The sequence below is a fragment of the Oncorhynchus keta genome, chromosome 10 (assembly GCF_023373465.1).
Source record: "Oncorhynchus keta strain PuntledgeMale-10-30-2019 chromosome 10, Oket_V2, whole genome shotgun sequence".
Taxonomy (NCBI): Eukaryota; Metazoa; Chordata; class Actinopteri; order Salmoniformes; family Salmonidae; genus Oncorhynchus; species Oncorhynchus keta.
Window position 1 is genome coordinate 18,622,949 of NC_068430.1, and position 20,579 is coordinate 18,643,527.

A 20,579-nucleotide genomic window follows, 5' to 3' on the forward strand; every position below is an offset into this window, starting at 1 on the left:
TTGGTTTCATGTGCTATGGCAGTTCAAATTTCACAATGATATTCTAGACAGTTTTACAGGTAAAAGAGAATATGATATAAAACATGAATCTCTGACTGACTGTTTGGGCTTATTGTCTGCAAGTGAACTCCTCATTTGGTAAGTCTAGACTCCTTGACTTTTCTCTATCAAAACACAGTTTTAATGAATGGCTTGCAGATGTCCCGTACATGTGGGCCCATGGAGGTAATTCTTTGTCTATAGTGGTCCAATTTGGGAACCAGGGGATTGGTAACAAAAGGTTTGGAGTGACACTGCCACCCTCTTTCATCTCAACACAGGATGGGGTGCTAGATAAAAGCCCCAGAGAGCCTAGGAAATAGAGAGCCTGAAGGAACAAAGTGGACAAAAGCATTGGACATCTAAGGTGCTGAGTAAATTTTACAAAGTATATTTTTGGGCATTATTTAGGATAAAAGCCGTTGTAGTAACACGAAGCGGTACTGGGGCCACTTCACTGCCAGTGCAGGAGGCTATGTTTGATCATCCCGATAAAATACACATGCACACACCCATGTGCGCGCAGCCCCCCCCAAACACACACACACACATAGAGAGAGAGATAATGATAGCGCTAAAATCAAACTGTGCCCCCTCCCGTCCTAAAATCAGAAGCAGAGCAAACAAACCATTGTTGCAAAAAGGTCCTGAAGATCCCAGCCAAAATACTTATTAAGGAATGATACAGCCAATGCCTCAAGAAGAGCCTGTAAGGTCAGAGGGGACAGTGCTGGAGACTTGACCAAATGCATGCTCCTCTGAGCACACATCTGTGCACATGGGCACTTTTTGTTCAAAAGAAAGCATGAAAGCATGCAGTCAGCCTTCAAGAGATATGCCTAATAATTCTCATCTCAGTCGCAAGAAAAGAGGCAGGCCTTGTAAATGTTGGTATTGAACTACTCTTCCTAAGATTTATTGAGAAATTAAGGTAAAGTAATATACACTGAGTGTACAAAACATTCGGAACCCCCTTCCCAATGTTGAGTTGCAACCCTTTTGCCCCCAGAACAGCCTCAATTCGTCGGGGCATGCACTCTACAAGGTGTCAAAATCATTCCACAGGGATGCTGGCCCATGTTTACTCCAATGCTTTCCACAGTTGTGTCAAGTTGGCTGGATATCCTTTGGGTGGTGGACCATTCTTGATACACAGGAAACTGTTGAGCGTGAAAAACCTAGCAGTGTTGCAGTACTTGACACACTCAAACCGGTGCACCTGGCAGCTACTACCATACCCATTCAAAGGCACCTAAATATTTTGTCTTGCATATTCACCCCCAATGGCACACATACACAAAACCCTCAAGTAAGCATTTCATTTCACAGGGGAGTTAATTTCGCTTGAAAGATAGATTCATCTTTTCACGCTTAACTTACTGTAACTGGGGTTAACTGTGGCTGACATTACATCATAACGTAGGTTTAAAAAGCGTAAGTTCAAATGTACAGTAATGAAAGTAATTTACTTTAATTTTGTTCTTATCATAGAAGAACCATTTAAAGCCACAAAGGGGAGACAAGCACATGACATCGGATGCAATTGCATACAGTCTATGCAGGTAAAAAAGTTCTAAAGCCAGAATATAGCTGGTAGCTATTTACACTTAATTAACTCAGTTTACCGTACTCCCTCTATTCACATTATCACAACAGCTGGAGAGTAGTGTTCAGGAAATATTTGCATTTAAACGAGGGATTCATGTAAATCCTTCAGGAGTTACGGGAATTTTACACCATGTTTAGCAACTCTAGTAGGATTCTCAAATCTCTGGATGCGGGGGGCTCGTATAAAAGATGAAAAAACGGAAGTTAAAAAACAGCACATCTGTCTGCATAATTGCACATGCTCTGTGAGAGCAATACAGCTGTACTCTTTGAGTACAAACTAAAAACGACTGAGGACTGTATTGTGGCAAAATGTATACAGTATGTATAAAAATGTCTGCACTAACATAGTTTTAATCTGGACCCACATTTCCATATTCATTTACAACAAATACATCCCATAGCTTATTATTGGTAAATCTTTGGTCTAACTCTGTAGTCAAACAATAATACACTGTAGAACAATGTATCACATTAAAATCATGACCTTTGAGGTGGCACCTCTGTGACTCAGAAACATTGTATATACAAGCTATTCATCCATATGAATTATGGGTGTGCATCTTCTACATAATCACTGATAAAGAATCAATAGAAATAATAATCAAGGGAAGACGGTATTGAGTGAGAGAGCGGCCCTCTAATCCATCAGTTAGCCATGCGTCAGGCAGCAGACAGGGCCAACTCCTCACTGGCAGCACCACCATCCATCACAAGTTCATGGGAGGAAGGGTAACGTCAGATTATTTGGAGCACTGCTACTCAGGGGGGTAACATTGACAATCCTGGAAAATATCTAGAGGAACAAAACTTTCACCAACTGAAGAATATGTACATATACCTATTCAGAGTGCCGATTGTTGTCCATATTGAAATTCAAAAGCTGGGTGTTGGTTGGTTGTAATTCAAATCAAATCAAATGTTATTGGTTGCGTACACATATTTTGCAGATCTTATCACAGGTGTTGTGAAATGCTTATGTTCCTAGCTCCAAAAGTGCAGTAAACAATACACATGGGGCATTACTAGAGAAAAAAGGATATCTAAGCAGTGGTGTAAAGTACTAGAGTAAAAATACTTTAAAGTACTACTTACGTCATTTTTTGGGGTATCTGTACTTGACTTAACTATTTATATTTTGGACTAATTGTACTTTAAATTCACTACATTCCTAAAGAAAATATTGTATAGGATTTTTTCCACAAGGTACTCGTTACATTTTGAATACTTCGCAGGACAGGAACCTATGACAGTTGGGTACTTTTTCCACCACTGTATCTAAGCATGACCGCCAAATCTCTTACATGTAAGCAGACGCAGATGATATAACACAGGGATGGGCAACTTTGATGTCGGTGGGGGCAACAAAAAATCTGAACTCATCATGACGGGCTCGCGGGTCTGCTTACCCAAATTCATGCTCACACATGCAGTCAGAGCCTAGCTTAGCCTTTTGGGGGACCTAAGTGAAAACAAATGATGTCTTTTGCCATGGGGGTGTAGAGAAAATGTTGCAATTTTACAATTCTACAAATTTTGTCATGGGGCGGAGAGAAAAATGTGCAGTTTTACAGCTGATTTCCTACAATTCTATTCATTTTGCCATAGGGTGGAGAGAAATGTTTGCAGTTTTTAATTTGATATTTGAGTGAGAGTCACTAATAACATCAATGGTGTACTACCCATTTGGTAATTCGACCATGACTACTACAAGTTTAGATAGCTGGCTAGACTAACTTACCAATCTAAAAAATGGTAGTTGACATAGGCTAATTGAGTGACTCTCAGTGACTGACATAACAATTGAGAGAAAACTGCTGATGCACAACCAAATGTCAAAATTGCATCTTCTGTATTCTTCTAAATCTCAACAGTAAGTTGAGACCCCGACTGAGTTCCTAAAATTATTATTATTTTATTATTATTATTTTTTTGGGGGGGGTTGATCCGTAGGCAGCCCGCCGTAAAAGATATTCCATTTATTTCTGACAGCTCTTTCCCTGTCCCCACTGTCACTTCAAGTTCATAGACAGGGAAATGAGCAGATGGAAAACTAGCCATCAGTATAAACTAAAGTGAGCAACAGTTCCAACGTCAGAGGATTTGTATCCACAGAGCAAACAGATTGAACATTACATCAACCAGGACAAGTCTATCCTGAGAGTGAGAGGTTGTGAGGAATAAATGACAAATCCCATGAATATTGAGACAGAATGAAATAAACATGAGAGTTGTTGTACCAAATGGAAAAGCAGTCCTAGAGGGAGAATAACTATCCACAGTGTTGAAAGGGCCCGGGTGACATGGACATGATATACAGTACAGAGTTTGAGAGATTGCTATTCATTTATAAATAATGTAGAAAACCTTCTTCTTCTTATCTATTGATTCTTGACATTCTTAAAATATTTGTACTTTTAGCCATTGAGACCTTGATAAACCCAAGGAAATGTATCACAACACCAACAAAGTATTGCAAAAATAAATCACAGTACACAAGAAACATGATTAAGACACTATGCATGAGTTTTACTATCAATGCCTATTTCAATAAAAAAATACTTTCTATACCCAGAACCCAATTACTGAAATAGGAGGCAGAGCTTGTTCTTCAGACACCATCAGCGCGTCCATTATGAAAATTATCTATTTCCTACGGATCTTACTGAAAAGGCTTTCGGTATCTATGCAATTAAAGCAAGCCAATTCAAGAGGAAAGGCAGAGAAAATCATATCTCCTTAAAGTACTTTGGGACCATTTGATGTTCACTGTTTTTTAATCCTTTTTAAACTGAACAAAAATATAATCGCAACATGTAAAGAGTTGGACCCATGTTCATGAGCTGAAATAAAGGATCCCAGAAATGTTCCATGTACGCACAAAAAACGTATTTCTATCAAATGTTGTGCAAGCATTTCTCCTTTTCCTAGATAATCCATCCACCTGACAGGTGTGGCATATCAAGAAGCTGATGAAACAGCATTATCCTTACACAGGTGCACCTTGTTAATATAAAATTACACTAAAATGTGCAGTTCATTTCTCTACCATAAGCCTTCACCAACATTGTTGAGAGAATTTGGCAGTACGTCCAACCCGGCCTCACAACCGCAGGCCATGTGTAACCACTCCATCCCAGGATGTTCACGTCCGACTTTTTCACCTGTGGGATCATCTGAGACCAGCCACCCAGACAGCTGATGAAACTATTGGTACAAACTAAGAATTTATGCACAAACTGTTAGAAACCGTCTCAGGGAAGTTCATCTCTGTGCTCGTCGTCCCCACCAGGGTCTTGACCTGACTGCAGTTCGGCGTCATAAACAACTTCTGTGGGCAAATGCTCACCTTTGATGGACACTGGCACACTGGAGAAATCTTCTCTTCACAGATGAATCCCGGTTTCATCTGTACCGGGCAGATGGCAGACAGCATGTATGGTGTCACATGGGCGAGCGTTTTGCTGATGCCAACATTGTGAACAGAGCAGGCATAAGCTACGGACTACGAAAACAATTGCATTTTATCGATGGCATTTTGAATGCACAGAGATACTGTGATGAGATCGCGAGGCTATTCGTTGTGCCATTCATCGGCACACTCGCCTAATGTTTCAGCATGACAATGCACGGCCCCATGTCGAAAGGATTTGTACACAATTCCTGGAAGCTGAAAATGTCCCAGTCCTTCCATGGCCTGCATACTCACCGGACATGTCACCCATTGAGCATGTTAGGGATGCTCTGGATCAATGTGTACAACAGCGTGTTCCAGTACACGCCAATATCCAGCAACTTCCCCCAGCCATTGAAGAGGATAAGTCGCTCTGGATAAGAGCGTCTGCTAAATGACTTAAATGTAAATGTAAAACAACATTCCACACGCCACAATCAACAACCTGATCAACTTTATGAGAAGGAGATCTGCTGCGCTGCATGAGGCAAATGGTGGTCACACCACATGATTTCTGATCCATGCGCCTAGCTTTTTTAAAGGTATCTGTGGCCAATAGATGCATATCTGTATTGCCAGTGAAGTGAAATCCATAGATTAGGGCCTAATGAATTCATTTAAATTGACTGATTTCCTGATATGAACTGTAACTCAGTAAAATCTTTGAAATTGTTGCATGTTGTGTTTATATTTTTGTTCAGTGTATTATCTCAACTCTACAAGGTCAAGCTCCAGCAAATTCATCACAGAGAACATTTTCAAACACATAAATAGCCAACTTTCATTACGCTTCTCTGGAAGAAGATGGTATTGATTGATGCATACTGCCATCGAATGTATTTTAAGAGCATTATTTTAAGAGCTGACAGAATGTATTATTGATTGAGCTGAACTGGGCTGCACCACTTAAGAGCATTAAATATTGTATGCATGTTACAGTGAAAAGATGGTTCAAATTTCACTGTGAAATACCATTCAAAGATTGAATCTGAATCAACATAAAACCATTTTCAAGGTCAAGAACAGACAACATGGAAACAGGTAAGAAATGAACTCATGGATTATTAATATGATGTATAGTATATTTGTCCTGCAGGCATAACAGGGCCAAATCCATCAATAATCACTCATATCTAAAGTATTTATGAGATCAATAAACAGTGTATTAAATGTCCTCTTCTCCAATGGAATTAATTTAATGTATCAATGCTTTCTGCTCTAATTTTACAATCAAATCTTTCAATGTTGACATGAACCACATATTCTAACAGATTGAAAGATCCACTCTCTAATAATATCAACTGCCCTTTAAAGTATTGTCTTGAACCCGCACCATTCAATCATCATGTGGAGTTATTTAATCTATACCAAGAGTAATAAAGAAGACAGATGACAGTCACAGATGCAGGTCCTTACTATGTGACAACATCCCAAGACTTTAAGGTCAGGCCCGGACAATTGATGGAACTGTCACTGTTTCGCCTTATAGTGACAGTGGAGATCCCTACAGAATCGGATTACTCTTGCTCCGGAGTGAGACTGGGCCCGGCCAGGGGGACAAAATAAATGGCCTGTGAGGGATGGGGCGGCCTTGTTCCCACTGTGGGGCATCAGAACTGAATCTGAAGAAGCCATCATTCACTTCACTGTCCATGTCGTCATTTTAGGATGTCCAATAACTGGAGAAGCAGCAAGGAGTATTGACTTCCTCTTACTCAAAAGGAAAACAGTTAAATTGAGACCTTAGTCTGTCAGTTATGTGCAGAAATTCTGCTATCTTTATTCACATTTGAGTCATTTAGCAGACATTTGCATCCAGAGTGACTTGCTGTAGTGAGTGCATACATGTTCGTACTAGTCCCACATGGGAATCAAACCCACAACCCTTAGTGGTGCAAGTTCCATGCTCTACCAACAGCCACATGGGACCATTTATCCTCTTCTACTCAGGTATGTCAGTTATAATGTCCAAGAAAAATAATAATATAAATATATACTGCTTTATCTTATCTTTATCTTATTCTTCTATTCCCATTACTTTCACATGCTGAGAGAAGATGATTTCTGTTCGGTTTTTGTACTCACTATGACATTACATTTGCTCAATATACTTTAACTGAACATCTTTGAAAGTATGTCCTGTATTATCAAGACAGTATGTGGTAGTGTAGGCATTTATTGTTATTTATTTTGAGTTGAAGCTTGAGGAAAGTGATGAAGAGGTATTTTTATGCGTTGGAGTTGTAGTTTCATGTATTAGCTCTATCAGGATTAAGATCCTGAGTGTTGAGTCACAGCACTAGCAAATGCTGCTCCCCAAGGAGACGCTTCCATGTTGATTGCTTTATCAGACGGGACACAAGACACTATGACAAGTCCCACTGACATATATTTTCTGTCACATGCCTTCACACTGCTGGCTAGTACAGTATGATCAGAGAGGGAATAAAATATTAGTTAGTGACTTACATGCAAAGGTTAGACTGGCCTCTCGGCTCACGATGGTCCCAAAAGAGTTGGAGGCGAGGCACTGATATGTTCCAGCATCTTGGTCTTTGTTTAAATGGCTGATTCGGAGGTTGCCTCCAGACAGGCTATAGTGTGAGCCTGATTTGGGAGTGATCGCGGTGCCATTCAGTTTCCACCTAAAAACAAAATGAAAAGCAGTCAGATCCAGATCCACTATTAACTTCAATCTATTGTAGATCATGTACTGTACCTTTATGGAAATATGAGATTCTGACAAAAACCTCAAAGAAGGCAAATGCTGATTTTACCTTAATTTGAGTAGTAAAGGATCAAGAGAGCCCTCAAACCATGCCCCACAGTATAGCGTTAATCTAAGTAGTGAACTACACTGACGGCCGACACAGCACAGAGCAGAAAATACCTCACTCACCAAGAATACACAGCCTCTGTGGCCATCCATCTTGCTAGACACCAAGTCAAACAGCATAAATATGCAGATTAATCATTACGCTGCAACAAATAGAAATAATGGCTAGCACACTGCATTCTGCACTTTTGCATTCTACACCAGGCTATGAGATTATAATTGGTGTTAGAGGTGATCAGTGAATGATATAATTCACCTATGAAGGCAGCAGATTCCTCAATCCCTCCACATAGAGCAGAAAGGTGGTTACGATACCAAACTAAATTTCACAGATGAGTAAGCATTAGGGTTGAATGGAGGGAACCCGGTTACTGAGATTTACCTGGATTTACCACCCAAAACCACTCCCTTTTCCAGGGATAAATAACTCAGAGAAACCGGTAAATTATAATACATTATTTATATGAACAGCATGGCGTGAAATGGAACTGTGAAATAATGTGCAGTGTCTAAATCTGGCTTCTCTACGGCCTCTGCAGGGTGGGGACAGACAGCCTATCTCAGTATGGAGCGCAGTTCACAATCTATGTAGACCTACAGTATCATCTCATCATCATCATCATCATCATCATCATCATCATTTTTCTTGTGACAGATAGGCCTAAATTTGCTGCAGCATAGCTACAGTAATATAAAGACCAAATTTACCCATCTCCATCTGGCTTTTATTTTTAATTGTAAAGATTTTTTTTTTATTGCAGCTCCAGAGTTTTAAAACAGCCTATGACTGAAATATCGTTGCTTTAAACCAGCACGTCTTTTTCTCTCTCCATCAACTCAATTCCAATTGATAACCCTGTTCTAGATTGATATAAAGCCCTATATAGATGTATTAGTCTACCTCTTTCAGGTAATATATTCAATGCAGTATTAGACTTTGTTTTACGGATACAGGTATCCTGTGTGTGTATCCTGTGTGTGTATTTCTTTTCTCTCCTTCTCCCCTCACAGGTGGCATTCATCATTCCCCAATCAGTCATCAATCAGTCGATAATTAGAAGACACACCTCCTCTGTTTCCATTACCCCATCACATTCCCTTTCCCTTGGTTTAAAAACCCTGTCTGTTGTTTGCTCTAGAGAGCAATCTCTCTGTCAATGCCATCTGTCTGTAGATCTCTTGTTTGGTTTTTGCAACTACATGTCACTTTGTCCCCACCTGTGAGTATTGGGTTTTGTTATGGTGTTTGTTTGATGGTGGGAAAAGGGGGTACCAAGATAAGTTGCCCATGAGCATACATTACCCGTACGAATACTTTGTATAAAAACACTAGTTAGAACTGGGCGGACCACCCCCTGTATTTTTGGTTAGTTAGCTGTTGGTGAAGTAGGCTAGTTTAGGTATGTTTTTGGATACTTATTTCTTTCCTTGGGTCCAGCTCAGCCCCTTTTCTTACTGGTCTGTTACCACCCCCCCCCTAGACTGTCGGGCCAAAAGGGATTCGTAACAACTTATATTTAGCTAATTAATGATGGCTTATAGCCTCTGTCTCTTGTGCAATATGTACGCACCTGTGCTCTGCTAGCCTCCTTAGCTCTTGGCGTCCCATGTAGGAAAAGCTAGACTAGAACAGCTTGCTGGACATAATGTTTTGGGCATTTCTTATACCAATAGACTATTCGAAGAGTGATTCAAGCTCTTGTTTTGAGTTATTTATTCAGATTCATAACCATTCAATCTCTGTGCAGAGGAGTGAAAGCCTTCTGCATTTAATTCTAGTCCTATATTATTCAAGGATGTCATTAGCATGATGAAGATAAGGACAACAAAACGTATTTCGTTTAACTCTTGAACGAGAGGAAGGCATGACCAAACAATAGAGAAAGTTGAGGTAGGCTAATAAAATTAGGGGAAACATTATGAAATGTATATATGCGTCCCACCTACTAATTATACAAATAGGCCCTATTATATTTCAACATTAATCTAATTCGCTAGGCTATACTTGTAACTTTGTAGGCTGCATGTGCTGCATGGTCTCACTTCTTTATCATGATTTGAACGATGTTCATAAATCCAATCCATATAATAGTGTAATTAAGTTTACACTCAAAGATTATCCTACTGTAGCTAGTTTCATTTATTTACCCAAGAGAGCACATAGCTAGCTACATCTATGGGATTGTGTTTTTTTTTGTCGTATGTAATGTTGAGTTGCCTATAAAATGTATTGGATAAAGGCACAATCATTTGGACTTTTTTGGGCTTGGGTTCAGGAAATGTCTTTAAGGCTCATAAAATGTATTTAATGTATGCCTCATCAGACTCAAGTAGCATCAGGCTTGAATTTTTGATCAAAACTCTAATCTAATCCAGACAAAGACCTATTTATATACTTTATAATGCTTTTGAATGACAATTCAAGGTTTTGGCGGGAAATAGCGGGTTACCCGGGAGAAGTTATTTATTCTCGGGAAGGGACATTTGTAAAATATCAGGAAAATATTCAACCGTACAAACTATGATAGGTATTAAGCACTTTATTGGGATATGGACGATGCAGACCATGATTAGGGTCCAGAGCAATTAATTGCTGATTATTTATTTGGAGTAAAGATGATAATTGATTGGCTTTATGGATTCTAAACAGCTCAACAAATAGTGACTTTGTCAAAGCATTCGTGAGATTATCCTTATCAGGTTGGTGTAGCTCTGCTTGACTAGATTTAAGGTGTTTTATTGTACGATTCACCTTAGAGAAGGCATAATAATAAAGGGACAAATGTAAAAGGTTAATGACAGATCAAAAGCAAAATACATTCAATCTTTGTTCTCTTTCATCTACCATTTAGACAACTACCAACCATATCAAGCATTTGAATAGAAACTGGGCCTGAGGGTTATCTCTCTCAGGGCTTCATTATAGAGAGGGAAGAATAACTCAGATCCATACACGGTGTTCTTGTGCTATGGCAATTATGACTGGAATAAAGAGGCTAAATATCATTCCTTAAGCAAAAGGGAACATGTAGTTCAAACTAAAAATATATGATTACAAACAGTTCACGGTGGCTTTGTTCTCACAGAATACAATATGCCTTTAAATACATAGTGCTTATGGGGGTAGCACCATGTACAAACAACCTCTTTAACTACTTTACAAGCTGGTACTGTAGACACTGTAGATATATAATAGTTCAGTGATACATCACCATGCCTACTCCAAACCAGCCTTACACAACGTACACAAGTCTGGTCTCCAGTGCCTCATTACTCTACACTACAGTATGGTAAAGGTCCTCACCGACCGTCTCATAAGGCAACTCAAGCCATTCGCTTACTTCCAATGCAAGAAAAACAAAAACAGCAATATTTTACTGCACAGTAGTGAGTCTACTCTAACTACTCATGCTTTCAGAAAGAGAATCTGCAATTGATAAAATGAGAAAAGCCTCTAACATGATCTGTTATCTCAGAGAAGTGGTACTCATCAGCTCGCATACCAGGCTGTTTCTGTGTTAGAAAAAAATGTTAGTCCATTAAAAATGAAAGCAGTCTGCCTATTCAAAGTTGTTATTATTCTTCAACAGAGAGTGATTCAATAGAGCCAATATTGAATATCACATTCCTGCAAGTTCTGGATGAGAGAAGACAGAGCTTTGACTGATATGGTAATACTGAGAAAACAAAAAACGCCACTTCCCTTTAGGCCAACATCGGAGTATATTAAGCTGAACAAGGAGCTTTCTGAGGGAAGGAATAAGTGAGTTAGGTCAATATACTAAGATGAAAATCCATTGTCTTGCCACTAGATATTGACCTGACAATGACTGTTGTATTGAATTGAGATGGCTAATATCATGGCTATTATACAGTGAGCAATAAATTAAACCAAGTACATGTTGCAGATAATCTAATAATCTAATAGACTATTAATCATTCTAGAGGGGGACACTGGTTTTAGCAGCTCTGTTAAGCACATGCTTTATGCAATCATGTCCCAGTAGGCCATCCATACAGTGCAATAATATCATGCCATCTGGCTTATGAGTTTGTAGAATGTTACACGGTCTGTTCCTTTCCTTTATCCTTCCGCCTGGCGCTTTAATTTTTGGGAAAACCAAATAGACCCAGTGCCACAGAACAAAGACTCTTTTATCCAGAGTAAATACTCTGTTTTAAGCTTTATGCTTGTAGGGACAGACCGTTTTAAAGCATATAAGAGGATGAGCCACATTTAATGCCCAACCTCTGAGGTCAGCCTGTCACAGTATACGATTGTGTGATGTGCAGTTAATGAACTTTGAAGATGATTTAGTCTGCAGCTTCCCTCAGGAAGATCGTCTTAGAAGGCAGGCAGGCAGCCCATCCAGGGCCAGGCTCTGTGCTCTGACAGGACTGTATAGTGACCTTGACAGGAAACAGCTGATTAGGTCATCCTTTAAACTGGCTCAATCCCAAGTGTTAAATGTACCAATCCTTCTAAATCTCACCCCAGCAATTTCATTGAGCAAACATGATTGATTTGAACCTTGTAGTTGCCAGAGATACAACACACAACATTTTCGATAGACTAATGAACCGTGCAGAGAGGAAAAGAGTCACTGGCCATGTGTGAATATCCACACTTGCATCCTAAATGGTATGCCGTTTGGGTCTACAAAAAAATAGTTTAATAGTGTTTGACATTTGGAAAATCAAGTATGCTTCAAATGCCTGGATGTCTTCCTCATTTCGGCTTTGACGACAGCTGACCAATTAGATACACAGTAGGGATGAGGCGTACCCCAATTTGGGAATACCTGTACTAGATGAAGATCCTAAATGAGAATAACATCCTGGCATTTAAACCCCACTCGAGTTTCAAAATTTCACATACTATTAACATTTATTTTCACATGATGAGAATGCGTCATGCGTGATTGCATTGTTTCCCATTATTTGTTGATTTCGGGAAGTGGCGCAATGCCATCGATCAGGGTACGCCAAATAAAAATTAGATTTTTTCTTTTTTTCTCCAAAGGGGCTATACATTTTTCTTTTCTTCACATTTTCAAACAGTCCATTTATATTTTCCAATGGGGCTATACACTTGGATGAGATTTTTTTCTGCCTGAGTAGCCCCATTTCACTGCCAAAAATAATACTAAACCATCTAGTGTTCAGCGAAATAACAACACAATGTTAAATACAGGAAGCGGTCTGTATGTAGCCAAACGTAGCTGCTGCTCATTCCGTTGCTCATTGCTCATTCAAATGTATAAATGGTAAAAATAAGGCCATAGAGACACATACCAGCTCTACTGGTAGTACTGCTACTACCAGCAGTATTACAGCTGCACCTGTCGATGACACAAGTTGTTCTGCTTCCACGAGCACATCCAATGCTAGCATCAGTAATTCTACATTTGTTGTTATCCCAGCTAGGATGAACACTGACACTTGTGAATCTGATGCACCTGAAGAGCTACTGCCACCTTACCCGGGAAAGCACCGAACAAAATACAAATGAGAACTACATTGATTTGGGGTTCACTTATATTGGGAGTAGTGCCTTTTCTCAGCCAGATTGTACAAAAGTACTTATAACACAATCTTAACTCAATGAAACCTTCACTCTTGAGCAGAGATTTAGAAACAAAACATGGCAATTTGAAAAATAAGCCACAGGAGTTTTTTGAACGCTAATTAAGACAACTTTCGTGTAGTCAGACATGTATAAAAGCAACAGATACCATTAATAATAAGGTTCGAGAAGGATCTTATATGGTGAGCTACTGAGTGGCTAGGACAGGCAAGCCCCATGCTATTGTGGAGGACTTAATTCTTCCTGCTGCAGCGGATATGGCTGGGACAATGTTGGGGTAAAAGGCCAAAAAAACTATACAGACAATGTCTTCATCAAACACTGTTTCACAACGCATCAGTGACATGGAAGGATATGTTTTGAAACAATGACTGCTTTGCATATGTAACCGGTGTGAAATGGCTAGCTAGTTAGTGGGGTGTGCACTAATAGCGTTTCAATCAGTGATGTCACTCACTCTGAGACCTTGAAGTAGTTGTTTGCCTTGCTCTGCAAGGGCCGTGGCTTTTGTGTAGTGATGGGTAACGGTGCCACGAGGGTGGCTGTTGTCGATGTATGCAGAGCGTCCCTGGTTCGAGCCCATGTTGGGGCGAGGTGAGGGACGGAAGCTACACTGTTACACATACAAGCCAGTGAATTATATGCGTTACAGACTTGGCGGGCCTGGCACAGCTCCTGGTATATGTCCTATAGTAGATGGGGAGTCAATTAAGGAAGTCATCCTCTTGTGCAAACCACTGGAAACCAGAACAACAGGCGAGGATATTTTTGAAGTACCAGACAGCTTTGTGACATCAAACAGACTTTGGTGGTCAAGATGTGTTGGTATCTGTACTGATGGCGTAAAAGCCATAACAGAGAGACATAGTGGAGTGGTAACGTGTGCGCAAGCAGTTTCTCCCGATGTCACTTGGGCACACTGCAGCGTCCACCGAGAGGCTCTTGCTGCCAAGGGAATGCCTGACAACTTGAAATACATTTTGGATACTACAGTGAAAATGGTTAACTTTGACAAAGCAAGGACCCTGAACTCGTGTATTTTCTGCACTGCAAATGATCTGGGCAGTGACCATGTAACGCTTTTACAACATACAGAAGTGTGCTGGTTATCAAGGGGAAAGTATTGACATGTTTTTAAATTGAGAGGCGAGCTTAAGGTTTTCTTTACTGACCATCAATTTCACTTGTCTGACTGCTTGCATGATGACAAGTTACTCACACAACTGGCCTTTCTGGGTGATGTTTTTAATCGCCTGAATTATCTGAATCTAGGATTAGAGGGACTCTCCGCAACTATATTCAATGTGCGGGACAAAATTGAGGCTATGATTAACCTGTTACTCCTACCCCCTACTTTTTCGAACATTCTGTTAAAAATCGCGCAACATTTCAGTGCCCTGCTGCTCATGCCAGGAATATAGTATATGCATATGATTAGTATGTGTGGATAGAAAACACTCAGATGTTTATAAAACTGGTTAAGTCACGGCTGTGACTATAACAGAACGTGCGTTTCATCGAAAAGCGCAGGAAAATCTGATCACTGAAAATGGAAATATATATCCATCCGCCACTTCAACCCATTGATAAAGGCGAACCACAATAAATGGGGCTGAGGTTGCAATACCTACAGCTTCCACACGATGTCAACAGTCTTGTCATTTGCCTAGGCTTTGTTTCTTGGTCAAACAAAGAAGAGACAAGCCATTTGTTCAAGTCTCTGACCGGATATTTTGGTTGAGATTTACCCGACATTATTTCCAGACGGACAGCTAAAGAATATACTTCGCCTCGTGATCAATTTGATCGCTTATTAACGTTTACTAATACCTAAAGTTGCATTACAAAAGTATTTCGAAGTGTTTTGTGAAAGTTTATCGTCGAAATTTTTAATTTTAAAAAATTACGTTACGTTATAAGACGCTATTTTTTCCGTTTATCACACAGTCTTCATAGATCGATATCTAGGCTATATATGGACCGATTTAATTAAAAAAAGACCCAATAGTGATTATGGGACATCTAGGAGTGCCAACAAAGAAGATGGTCAAAGGTAATGAATGTTTTATATTTTATTTGTGCGGTTTGTGTAGCGACGACTATGCTAATTATTTTGTTTACGTCCCCTGCGGGTCTTTTGGGGTGTTACAAGCTATCAGATAATAGCTTCTCATGCTTTCGCCGAAAAGCATTTAAAAAATCTGACTTGTTGCCTGGATTCACAACGAGTGTAGCTTTAATTCAATACCCTGCATGTGTATTTTAATGAACGTTTGAGTTTTAACTAGTACTATTAGCATTTAGCGTAGCGCATTTGCATTTCCAGATTGTCTAGATGGGACGCCTGCGTGTCAGGTAGGAGCAAGAAGTTAAGAAGTTGGAGCTCTTCTGTGTCTGAAAATGAAATCAAGCTTACGGACAATGTCAAATGTGATATAGCGAAGCACCTCAATGAGTTGGGTGTGCAAGTACGCAGGTACTTTCCCAAAACGGACGACACAAACAACTTGATTTGTTATCCCTTTTATGCCCTGCCTCCAGTCCACTTACCGATATCTGAACGAAGCCACTGCCAGATTTCTGAATTGGGCTGCGCTCCGAGTATCCTGCCTTGGCAAATCACACTGTTAAGACACTGACACCCTTTGCAACCACGTACATATGTGAGAGGTGATTCTCGGCCCCCACTAGCATGGAAACTAAATGCAGGCATAGACTGTGTGGAAAATGATTTAAGACTGAGACTCTCCCCAATATGGAATGGAAAGGTAGCCTAGTGGTTAGAGCGTTGGGCTAGTAACCGGAAAGAAGTAACCGCAAGTTCAAATCCCCGAGCTGACAAGGTACAAATCTGTCGTTCTGCCCCTGAACAGGCAGTTAACTCACTGTTCCTAGGCTGTCATTGAAAATAAGAATCTGTTCATAACTGACTTGCCTAGTTAAATAAAGGTACATAAAAAATATAAAAAATACAAGCCAACATTGCAGAGTTACATGCATCCTTTCAAGCACACTCTTCTCATTAACCTGTGGTTAGTTATTCACAATTTTCAAATAATGAACGGTTTTATATGTAAGATGGTAAAATAAAGAGCAAAATTATTGCTTATTATAATATTATTATTTGTGCCCTCGTCCTATAAGAGTTCTTTGTCACTTCTCACGAGCCGGGTTGTGACGACAACTCATACTTACGTTTAATAAATGTATTGTATAGTGTGTGTGTGGAGACTTACAATGATGGGAGAAAAAAAAATGTTTGAGTGCGCTGACCTTGTTGCTAGAGGGGGTACACAGCTGGAGGTTGAATGTTTGAAGGAACCACTGATCTAGTAGAATTTGATGCACACTTTTCCACAATGCATTGGAAGAGGTGGGCTGAGAATGATAGGCCCTAGTTTTCTTCAAGTAGCCAACAACAAATATACACTACTTAATTGGGAAGATGCCCGAAGCTTCTGCGGTGGTGTGGAAATGTAGGATAACAAGGCGATGACTGAGATGGGAGCATCGGGACGAGCTCTTGGGAAACTTTGCAGAATTTATTTTTTATGTACTTTTTTTTATTTTTTATTTTTTTACATTATTAGCTCAGGAAATGTTTTGTGTCATTACATACAGCCAGGAAGAACAATTGGATATTATAGCTGCGGTAACTCACCAGAACTACCAGCACATCGACTAGGAATATGACTTCCCTGGAGGAGATCCTTTGTTCACTCTTCCCAGAGCAATTTAATGTATTCCAGAGGCCGACCCAAAACATCGCCGGAAGGAGAGGCAATCGAGGAGGCCTATTGGCTAGACTTAGGAGGCGCGCATACCAACCACCGGTCCGAGTATATTACTTGCTAATGTTCAGTCTTTGGATGACAAAGTTGATGAGCTTAGAGCAAGGATTTCTTTCCAGAGAGACATCAGGGCCTGGAACAAACTGTTTCATGGAAACATGGCTCTCTCTCGAGATACTCTGTCGGAGTTGGTAAATCCAGCAGGATTGTCAGTACATCTCGCAGACAGGAATATATATCGCTCCGGGAAGCAGAAGGGCGGGGGGTGTATTTCATGTTTAATGACTCATGGTGTAATTCTTGGAACATATAGGAAGTCCTTTTGTTCAACTGACCTAGAATACCTCACAATTAAATGCCGACCATATTATCTCCCAAGAAAATTCTACGGCATTGCCCCAGCCGTTTACATCCCCCCTCAAGCCGATACCACGACGGCCCTCAGAGCTTCACTGGACTTCATGCAAACTGGAAACCAAATATCATGAGGCTGCATTTATTGTAGCTGGAGATTTTAACCTCTAGTGACACCCCATCCCGGATCCGGGAGCGTAATCATCGACTGACACTAATTCGCATAACGCAACGGACATAAATATTACTAGAAAATATTCCTATTCATGAAAATCACAAGTGAAATATATTGAGACACTGCTTAGCCTTTTGTTAATCACCCTGTCATCTCAGATTTTCAAAATATGCTTTACAGCCAAAGCAAGACAAGCATTTGTGTTTGATAGCCTAGCATAGCATTATGTCCAACTCGCAGCAGGTAACTTGGTCACAAATCAGAAAAGCAATCAAATTAAATCGTTTACCTTTGATGAGCTTCGAATGTTTTCACTCACAAGACTCTCAGTTAGATAGCCAATGTTCCTTTTTTCCAAATATATGCTTTTTGTAGGCGAAATAGCTCCATTTGTTCTTCACGTTTGGCTGAGAAATCGACCGGAAATGTAGGTCACGACAATGCCGTCGTTGGCTCTATAATATCGGCAGAAACATGGCAAACGTTGTTTATAATCAATCGTCAAGGTGTTTTTCAAATATCTATTCGATAATATATCCACCGGGACAATTGTTTTTTCAGTAGGACCGATTTGGAAAAATGGCTACCTCCTGTATTTTACGCGAGAATCACTGAGCCATCAGGTGACCACTTACACAATGTAGCCACTTATGGGTATTCTTCAACATAAAGGCGGAGAACTACGTCACAATGTTGTAGACACCTTGGGGAATTTTCATGAATAGGAAGATTGTCTAGGAAGATTTATGTCCATTGTGTTATGCTAATTAGTGTCAGATGATGATAACGGTCCCGTTCACTGGCTGGGCGTCACTAAAGGTTAACAAAGCAAATTTGAGGACAAGGCTGCCAAAGTTCTATCAACATATCAATATCGAGGCCCTTCCCTGCCCTCCTTTCGGCAAATCTGACCACGACTCCATCTTGCTCCTCCCATCCTATAGGCAGAAACTCAAACAAGAAGTACCCGTGCTAAAAACTACTCAATGCAGGTCAGACCAATCGGAATCCACGCTTCAGGATTGTTTTGTTCACGTGGACTGGGATATGTTCTGGGTAGCCTGTGAAAATAATACAGTATGTATGTAATGCTGTTCATTGACTATAGCTTAGCATTCAACACCATCGTACCCTAAAAGCTCCTCATTGGGCTTGAGGCCCTGGGTCTGAACCCATCCTGTGCAACTGGGTCCTAGAATTCCTTACGGGCCACCCCCAGGTGTTGAAGGTAGGAAACATAACCTCCACTCCACTGATCCTCAACACTGGGGCCACACAAGGGTGCATGCTCAGCCCCATCCTATACTCCCTGTTCACCCATGACTGCATGGCCAAGCACGCCTCCAACTCAATCATCAATTTGCAGATGACACAATAGTACTAAGCATGATTAGCAATGATGACGAGACAGCCTACAGAGAGGAGGTGAAGGCTCTGGGAGTGTGGTGCCTGGAAAACCATCTCTCACTCAACGTCAACAAAACATAGGAGATGATTGTGGACTTCAGGAAACAGCAGAGGGTGCACACCCCTAACTACATTGACGGGACTGCAGTGGAGAACCGACAAACTTAAATGGACCACACACACAGATACAGTGCCTTGCGAAAGTATTCGGCCCCCTTGAACTTTGCGACCTTTTGCCACATTTCAGGCTTCAAACATGAAGATATAAAACTGTATTTTTTTGTGAAGAATCAACAACAAGTGGGACACAATCATGAAGTGGAACGACATTTTATTGGATATTTCAAACTTTTCTTAACAAATCAAAAACTGAAAAATTGGGCGTGCAAAATTATTCAGCCCCCTTAAGTTAATACTTTGTAGCGCCACCTTTTGCTGCGATTACAGCTGTAAGTCGCTTGGGGTATGTCTATCAGTTTTGCACATCGAGAGACTGACATTTTTTCCCATTCCTCCTTGCAAAACAGCTCGAGCTCAGTGAGGTTGGATGGAGAGCATTTGAACAGCAGTTTTCAGTTCTTTCCACAGATTCTCGATTGGATTCATGTCTGGACTTTGACTCGGCCATTCTAACACCTGGATATGTTTATTTTTGAACCATTCCATTGTAGATTTTGCTTTATGTTTTGGATCATTGTCTTGTTGGAAGACAAATCTCCATCCCAGTCTCAGGTCTTTTGCAGACTCCATTCTTCCAGAATGGTCCTGTATTTGGCTCCATCCATCTTCCCATCAATTTTAACCATCTTCCCTGTCCCTGCTGAAGAAAAGCAGGCCCAAACCATGATGCTGCCACCACCATGTTTGACAGTGGGGATGGTGTGTTCATGGTGATGAGCTGTGTTGCTTTTACGCCAAACATAACGTTTTGCATTGTTGCCAAAAAGTTCAATTTTGGTTTCATCTGACCAGAGCACCTTCCACATGTTTGGTGTGCCTCCCAGGTGGCTTGTGGCAAACTTTAAACAACACTTTTTATGGATATCTTTAAGAAATGGCTTTCTTCCATAAAGGCCAGATTTGTGCAATATACGACTGATTGTTGTCCTATGGACAGAGTCTCCCACCTCAGCTGTAGATCTCTGCAGTTCATCCAGAGTGATCATGGGCCTCTTGGCTGCATCTCTGATCAGTCTTCTCCTTGTATGAGCTGAAAGTTTAGAGGGACGGCCAGGTCTTGGTAGACTTGTAGTGGTCTGATACTCCTTCCATTTCAATATTATCGCTTGCACAGTGCTCCTTGGGATGTTTAAAGCTGGGGAAATCTT

The 20,579-nt window shown here is 40.5% G+C and overlaps 1 protein-coding gene across 3 annotated transcripts in view; it reads right to left on the reverse strand.

Moving 5' to 3' along the window:
- Positions 1-20,579, reverse strand: part of LOC118389632 (contactin-4-like) — a 229,512-nt gene that overhangs the window by 129,392 nt on the left and 79,541 nt on the right. For all 3 annotated transcript variants that reach the window (XM_052526622.1, XM_052526620.1, XM_052526621.1), the window contains exon 4: positions 7,571-7,746. In XM_052526622.1, the coding sequence (XP_052382582.1) occupies positions 7,571-7,746 (176 nt within the window). The remainder of the gene's footprint in view (positions 1-7,570; positions 7,747-20,579) is intronic.